Source organism: Solanum tuberosum, unplaced genomic scaffold, assembly GCF_000226075.1.
Source record: "Solanum tuberosum cultivar DM 1-3 516 R44 unplaced genomic scaffold, SolTub_3.0 scf00287, whole genome shotgun sequence".
Lineage (NCBI taxonomy): Eukaryota > Viridiplantae > Streptophyta > Magnoliopsida > Solanales > Solanaceae > Solanum > Solanum tuberosum.
This window is the reverse complement of record NW_006239211.1, coordinates 348,576-357,536: the sequence shown is the minus strand read 5'-3', so window position 1 is coordinate 357,536 and position 8,961 is coordinate 348,576. Positions and strand designations below refer to the sequence as shown.

At 32.8% G+C, this 8,961-nt stretch overlaps 1 protein-coding gene across 1 annotated transcript; it reads left to right on the top strand.

The window, feature by feature from the left end:
- The first annotated feature begins 239 nt into the window (after positions 1–239).
- LOC102606354 (BTB/POZ domain-containing protein At1g30440) lies at positions 240–4,524 on the top strand. The gene is made up of 4 exons (XM_006359033.2): positions 240–756; positions 1,440–1,509; positions 2,096–3,319; positions 3,734–4,524. The coding sequence occupies exons 1-4, from the start codon at positions 698–700 to the stop codon at positions 4,268–4,270; spliced, it is 1,890 nt and encodes a 629-aa protein (XP_006359095.1). The 5' UTR covers positions 240–697; the 3' UTR covers positions 4,271–4,524.
- The last annotated feature ends 4,437 nt before the right edge of the window (positions 4,525–8,961 follow it).

The following is an 8,961-nucleotide window of genomic DNA, read 5'->3' as shown; positions in this document are numbered from 1 at the left end:
ATTTTACAATTTTTTAAGAATGATGCAAAATCAAGTGGAAAAATATTATTGAACAGAGAAAGTAACATTGAGTTAATTTTTTGAAAAATAGTATTTTTAAGACTCTATCAATTAATAAAAACAAAATGTTAAATTCATTATACCAATCATTTTATAATACATAGACAAATCAAAATTTGAAAAGCAAAAAGTAACGTATTTTAGATTAGAGAAATTAGAAGTAAAATGATAGAGAGAATGAAATTAATTATGCAAAATGAGTGTATTTTAAGGAAAAAGAGAGGGCACTGAACAAAGCTACCAAATAGCATTAATTAGCAATGGTGAGATTTTCTTACATTTTCATCATGCCTTAAATTCATTCTCTCTCTCTCTCTCTCTCTCTCTCTATTAATGGATGTTTAAGCGTTTTGGTTGGAGTTGAGTGTTGGAATCTTATGGTCAGAAGTGAACAACTGGGTATTTATTTAGTGAGTTGGAATTGGAATTGGAGGAGTTGACCTAAATTTATTGTCTCATTTGGGAAACAATACTACTTATTTGATTCTCTTGTCTTTCTTAACTGAGAGATTTGTGAAGTGGGTATTTGCTGGTTTTGAGGTGCATTTTGCTGGATCTGCGCAAGTTTGTTGTTGGTGAAGCAGCTCAAGAAAGGAGTGGATGAATTAAGGGTGGGTTTGTAACAGTCGGAGGAGATATGGCATGTATGAAGTTGGGATCCAAAACAGATGCATTCCAAAGAAAAGGCCAGGCCTGGTACACTTTTCTTCTTTCTTTCTAACTATTTTCAATAAACCTCTATTTGGGGTTTTATTCTGTCAAATTTTGCTCCCCATACTTTTGTTATCACCTAAGGAAGAGCATCAAACAGTAACTGTCATGGGGGGAACAAATAAAAACTGGAACTTGGACGGAAAACAAACCGTATGGTTTACTCAAATCCTTTTGAGCAAAAGAATATGATTGTATTAGCCAACATATTTAGGTTAGATTAGAGTTTTTTCCATCAAAAACTAGTGTGTTGCATACCAACCATGTAGACCCTAAGAAGCCTATATAATTAGACAATGAGCTGTAGGTATCAGCATCTTCTTCTCCGTATTTTCTGTGATTCGCATAATTCCAGGCTCGACCATTGAATCAGTTCAGCTCTCACCATTGCTACATACAGACGCAGTGGGGCAAATTACACGAGGAATTGTAGAAATGTACAGAGAAACAAAGAGAGCAAATAGATGTCCAAGTTTTTGACAGAATTTTTTGTAATTACTTGCTATTTCTTTTGAGGCCTATTCCTTAATACATTCTTCCTAGAAGAGGATAATGAGGTTGGGTGCTCTTAGATTGTATGGTCTTGTTTTGCCCTGGCATGGTCATGGCTTCAGGTGGTAGATTACTTTTCAAATTTTACAACTTGCCTTTTGTTGGTATGTTTGTAGGTTCTGCACAACTGGCCTCCCAAGTGACATTGTTGTTGAAGTTGGGGAAATGACTTTCCATCTCCACAAGGTAAAGTTCTCTGCAAGAATTGATTGATCTTGTGATGTATAGACCAACTGCTGTATTGCTACTTCTCTTTCTTCTGCATATGAATGATGTTTCATTAAATTGTCTATTCAAATGCCCTTCCATTTGCCTTAGATTTCTGCTATTAACAGTTCTCGTCGCCCTTGGGTTGCTCTCAAGTACACCTTATTCATGCTTATTAACTAAAACAGTTATTCTTTCCTCACCGTTTCTTTTTAGTACTTCCGAGATGCTTTCTGCTTCAATATTTGATGAAATTAGGCAAAAGTGACATACTTTGTCACCTTAAATGACCTGTTGTTCTCTACTTTAGTCTCTCCAAGCCAGCTTTTATGCTTTCAACCAATGGTAATGTTCCAAGACAAAAAAGGTATCAACTTTATCAAAGTTTTGGCCATCTCTACATTTAAAAAACACTGTAAATCGTTCCTGAGCACAATTTCAAATTGGTTTGATTGTATGGAGTTCCTTAAAGCTTGTCAGATCTAATTTGAAATTTGATTGCAAGGAAGATGATTGAACTTTTAGATTTGTCTCTTTTTTAATGTTTTCCAATGAATAATTGCAGTTCCCATTGCTTTCTAGAAGTGGGGTTATGGAAAAACGGATTGCAGAAGCATCTGAAGGAGAAGATGGCTGTGTTATTGAACTCAATGACATCCCTGGTGGTGCTAAAACATTTGAACTTGTAGCTAAATTTTGTTATGGGGTTAAACTAGAGCTTACAGCAGCAAATGCTGTATACCTTCGATGTGCCGCAGAGCGTCTTGATATGACTGAAGAATATGGAGAGGGTAATCTGATATCACAGACTGAGATTTTTCTTAATCAGGTAGTTCTCCGTAGCTGGAAAGACTCTTTGAAGGCACTCCAAACCTGTGATGATGTTCTTCCATATGCTGAAGAACTCAGAATTACAAAAAGGTGCATTGATTCATTAGCTGTGAAGGCATGTACTGATCCCAACCTGTTTGGTTGGCCTGTGATGGAGCACGTTGGCCCCTTGCAGAGTCCTGGAGGGAGTATCCTATGGAATGGAATAAGCACTGGAGCTAGGCCAAAACATTCAAGTTCAGATTGGTGGTATGAGGATGCATCAACTTTAAGTTTACCTCTTTACAAGAGGCTAATTTCTGCTATGGAATCTCAAGGTGTCAAACAGGAAACTGTTGCTGGTTCCCTCAATTATTATGCTAAAAAGTACCTGCCTGGGCTAAACAGGCGGCAGACCTCTTCTGAGTCCACTAACCGACTTGCACCAGTTGGTTTAGGTTCTTCGCTATCAGAAGAAGATCAGAAGCTTTTACTTGAAGAGGTGGATAATTTACTTCCCATGCAAAAAGGCCTAGTTCCAACTAAATTCCTCTTTGGCCTACTGAAAACAGCCTTGATTCTTCGAGCCAGTCCCTCTTGCATATCAAACTTGGAGAAAAGGATAGGAATGCAGCTTGATCAGGCCACTCTAGAAGATCTCTTAATGCCTAATTTCTCTTACTCGATGGAAACACTTTATAATGTTGACTGCGTACAGAGGACTCTTGAGCACTTCTTAGCCATGGATCAAGGAACTGGTGGTGAATCACCTTGTTCCATTGATGATGAGCAATTGATTGGTTCACCATCTCTGACACCAATCACTATGGTGGCAAAACTAATCGATGGATATCTTGCTGAGGTTGCCCCAGATGTTAACTTGAAGCTTCCCAAGTTTCAGACTCTTGCTGCTTCTGTTCCTGAATATGCAAGGCCCTTGGATGATGGCCTTTATCGTGCAATTGACATTTATCTCAAGGTAAATTTAGTTTGCTATTCTTTTTTAAGTTATGATAATTTTGTGTACTCTGAAGTAAATGTTGTCACTATTGCTATGCTTACTGAAATTTGCACTTAATATTGAGATCCTATTTAAGTTTGACCCAAGAAGCCTTAGATTAAAGTGGTTTGCTTGTATGGGCATGTCTAGTTAGGTGCAGCAGTCTAGTGATTGAATACCCCACCACCAGTGCCGGGGTGGGGGCATAAAGAAATCGAGATGAATGACCACTGAAAGTAAATATGAATATAGGCTCCAAAGAAAGCGATTTTCTTTGAGTTTTGGTTCAGATCTTTCATTTCAGAATGTAAATCTTTTATAACTACATACCCAGTGTAGTTCCACAAAGTGGGGTAGAGATTTTAAATCTTTATTATTCTTTTGTTTATGCAGTCACATCCATGGTTGGGAGAATCCGATAGAGAACAACTCTGCAGGCTCATGGATTGCCAGAAGCTCTCCTTAGAAGCTTGTACACATGCTGCACAGAACGAACGGCTCCCTTTAAGGATTATAGTACAAGTACTCTTCTTTGAACAGCTGCAGTTGAGAACATCCATTGCAGGATGCTTCCTAGTGTCCGAAAACCTTGATGAGGGGTCAAGGCAGTTGAGAAGTGGCACGGTGGGACCAAATGAGGGGGGCTGGGCTACTGCTGTGAGAGAAAACCAGGTGTTGAAGGTGGGAATGGATAGCATGAGGGTACGTGTGTCAGAGCTCGAGAAGGAGTGCTCAAACATGAGGCAGGAGATTGAGAAGTTGGGTCGATCAAAGGGATCAAGCACTTGGGGAAATGTATCCAAGAAGTTTGGGTTCAAGATGAAATCTCAAATGTGCAGTGCTCAGGAGGGATCTGTTAGTAACCAGAACAAGATAAATAGTAAGGCTATAAAGGATGACAAGGCAAAAGAAAACTATCGAAAGCACTAGAAAAACTTGTCTACAGATGAATGATGAATTATTCTCTGTTTCTCTATTCTTTGAAGGATCTTGGCTTGCTTCTGTTTAGTTTTAAGTCTCTCCAGTTTCTTTGTCATATATGTTAATTAGGTTCTTTGACAATCTGGTCTATGTAGACTACATACAATTAACATCATCAAGTGTATTTTATGTATCTTATTTAAAATCGTTCGTCACTCTTTTTACCTTCAACAATAAGTGCAAACATCTAAATTGCCCAAATTCATCTGTTGTAGTGTGAGTTGTGTGAATGAAGAACTTTTGCTTTCATATTTGTCGTTACGAATGTTGCAAGGTACACTGATTTTGAAACCTCTGCCTACTTGGTCTTGGTGTGAGAACGTATTTTCATCCAAGAATTTCTTTTTGGAAAAATCCTTTTGTTATCTCTAGAGAACCTAAGGCCTGCCATAACCCTCAATTTTGCATACTCGTTTTCCAGCTCTAGAGGCTGTTCAACTTGTCGTTTTGGTATATAGTTGTCCCTAATTACTTGTCCATTTTGACAAATTAAGAAAAGACAATTTTTTATTTTACCTATTATACCTCAATTAATAATTTGAAAAATGTAGAACTTTTTGAAAATCTTAAATTTTAATTCATTCACTTCATAATTAATATGGGTAAAATGGTTAACTCACTATGTCAATAATTATTTTCTTAGTAGGTGTGTCATTTCAAAAGTGAACAAATAATTAGGGACAGAGTGAGTAATAAATACAATGTCTTGAAAAATGTAATAGGGAAATAACAATAATTAATGATAAAGGTAAATTAGGAACTAAGTGTAAAATTATTTATTGATTTCATAAAGTGGACAAATACTGTGGACATCCCAAAATAGTATAGTGAACAACTATTGTTGGACGGAGGGAGTATTAGCACAACACACACATGCAACACATGCACTAAATTAGTGTATATATATATATCTAAAAGCAGGAAGCTCCAAAGATGAAAAGTTGGATTGCCAATTTTGCCCTACACTAAAGTAAATATCTATTTAGCTAAATATTAAATAAAAATATTTTAATAATTTTTTGAATTGTAATTTATTTACATTAGAAAGAAACCGAAAAAATCATTAATTAAATTGTAAGTTACAATGAATTGTTTAATATACAAATTCATTTTGGAAAATTAAAGGGTTCTTGTCAATTGAGTTGGATCATCATTTTATCCCTACTCTAAATTAAAATGTTATAGTATATTTAATTAATTAAATAGTAACTACATCATATTATACTAATACTGAATATTATCATCATATCATATTATATTAAAAATGGAAAGCTCCTATTTTTAAAGTCACAATAACGATTTTACCCCGTATTACCTCAAAATTATATTAATAAGGGAAAAGGGTCTGATATACCCCTCAACTTTATTATTTAGAGCTGATATACCCCTCATTATGAAAGTAGCTCATATATGCCCCTCTTGCTACACAAATGGCTCACATATACCCTTTTCCTCTAACGGAAGTGAAAAAATTAATTTTAATTTCATATTTTAATTATTATATTTTAAAAAAATATATAATCCCATATGGGTATATTTAATCCTCCTCACACATAATTTTTTTTGACTCTTTTTGTTTCAACGACTAATTTAAAGTTATTATTTTGATGGTCAAATTTATTTATGTTTCATTAATTTTCTTGTAAACTTTATTATAGATGACCCAATATATACTAAAACTAAATAACAATATAGTTGAAAAAATAGTTTTAAATTATAATATAGCCACAAAAAAATTAGTTTTAAAATTTTCTCTTTACACTAACGAACGAAAGAAAAAATAAAATAAGAATAAGAAACTCAAAAAATGATAATCAAAGACGTTAAAAATAATTTATGTATAAAAAAGATTAAAATATGCCTTGAAATTTGCTAGAAGGATCATATATACCCCTACATGATTTTTTTTAAAATTTAAAGTCAAAACATAAATTTAAAACTATTTTTTTCACTTCCGTTAAATTAAGGATATATGTGAGCTCATTTTGTAACGGTAGGGGTATATGTGAGCTGTTTGTATAACGGTAAGGGTATGTATGAGCCACTTTCATAACGAGGGACATATCAGCTCCAAATCGTATTTTAATTACCTTTCAAAAAATAATCAATTTGTAATGACTTAATGAAACCTATCCAAATTCTTAGTGTTACTTTTGTTTTCCTTACGTTGCAACAGTTGTATTTTGTTTCAGGTTTCAATAATTATAAATTATTACAAAATGTAATGTTGGTTCGTTTTGCCACTATTCGTGAATATATACATTTAAGTCACCTTCTTAATGGGACAGTTTTACCCATATCTAAACACTACTTTTTCATTATATTTTTATACTATCTATCAAATAATACATTTACCTTTTAATAATAAATTAATAAATTGTGAAAACATTAATGTGAAGTTCATGAATCTGTCAAGCCTTAGTGTAGTTTATCTTTTACTATACAATTGTATGCACTTATCCCATTAATTTTAAAATTATTGATTCTTTTAATTTTCATCCGTTAATTTTTTTTTCAATGTACTCTATTAAGTTTTATATAATACGCATAGCATTTCTGGAAAAAGTATATGATGCAGTTCCAATTGATTTGCACAGTAATTTAGGTAAGTATATTGTTATTCAAATTATTTCATATAATTGCAAGTTAGAGATTCTTCTAGCTGACTGCAAAAAGTGAAACAGTTCTTGTCAAGAAACCATTTTGTGGTAGTTTACCTCCCAGGTGATGTTGATTAAATAGTTAAAATTGTTGTGTCTTTTAAGCAGTTAATCTTTAATTTGTGTTGCACTTTAATATGTAATTGCATGGATTACTATAGAATTTTTTTGTTATATATGAGATTATATATTTTAGAGGGTTAATCCAAATTTTGAAGTTATTTGTCTAATGTAGTATTGCATCGCATGAAACACATTGATTTTAATAGCTTGTCATGTTACATTTGATATTATATATACACAATTTTACTAATTATTTATGTTAAATTCAAAGATGAAATGACTCAGAAATTTAAATCGTAATCTTCCCTTTCAAAATTCATTTAACTCATTGCACATTTAATGTAATATTATTTTTATTTTTAAAAAAGTACTTAGTGTGAAACACACGTACAACACACGTGTTCGAGAACTAGTTATATTAAAAGCATGAAGGTCCTTAGAAATACTGATTGATCTTTTTGTCCTTCATTAAAAGACTTTTTAATAGATAAATTTGTCATTTATTATTTTTCTCAAATTATTATTTAATTTTATTAAATTAATGTAATTAGTTTTCCTTCCCTATCTTTATTTAGGAGTTTGTACCGTCGCGTTTAGGTTTCTTTGTTTAGAATTTTTTTGTTTTAGGTTTAAGATTCAACTTACAAGCTTTTAGTCAAAACTTAAGATCCTTCTAGTAAGTTTGGTAAGTTTGTCTTCTCTAGTCTGGGATCGTTTGGTAGAGTGTATTAGCAAAAATAATGCATGCATTAGATTTGTGTATTAATAGTACCTTGTTTGGTATATTGTTTCATGCTATGTATAACTAATACACTTCATTGTGTATTGAGGAGTGTATTACTAATATTATGAAATTGTAGGTATTAGTAATGCAAAGAAACTCAATACATGCATTAGCATGGTTAAAGACCCAGTTAACCCTTTAAATCCCTTTACATCTTTCCACCATAATTATGAAGACTATTTTTGTAAATAAATATTTTATGCAATGCATCTTTTTTTAATACACCAAATCAAACAATGCATAAAAAATAATCTATGTATGATTAATGCAAGCATAACTAATACAAGCACCACTAATACACTCTATTTAGCATTATTTTTATACACCGTATCAAACGACCCTAATTGTTTTAGTCATAATACACGGTAGTAATCAATTGTTGACATTCAAAGCCGCAGGACCTTGAAATCATGAATGTCATTTTCACAGTGAATAATTTAGTGAAATTTCACAAGATGGTTCATTTTAATCCCGACTTGAGCTAGTGGAAAAAATTACAGATTTTGATAAGATAATATGATACTATATTTTCGGAAGACCCTCTATGTAGATATATATGGTCCCATTAATATTATAAATTAATAATTCTCTAAACTTACAAAAATGTCTATTACAATTTAGTGAAATATAATATTAGTGCTTTCTGTATATTGTTAAAATTTAAATCTAGTTAAAGTTCATCTCTAACTTTTCTTAGTGCATCCAAAAGTTTTGGTGTCGTCTTCTTGAACTTCACCAAAAGAACATGAAGAGTTCTAGATGTGATATTAAGTGCTTCCTTACCATGTAACTCCTTCCAAATGTATTATATCAACGTCAACTTCATCATTAACATTGTTTTCTCCGTTGGTATCCACAATTTCTTCCAAACTCTGAACCTCTAAACATGTATCATATTCATACATGTAACTGAAAAGTCAATTGACATCCATTTTATTGCAATAACTTAGATTATTAAGCATGATCCCGAGTTCATGAATGTTGTTTTTACTTGTCACACCCCAACTAGAATGGAGCGAACATTGAGGATTTATACAAGCACCAACTAATTATCTGTACTAAAATCATCTCAAAGTTGTCGGCTCATAAGCAACGGAATATATATCAAGACACATACTAAAACATAGATAAAA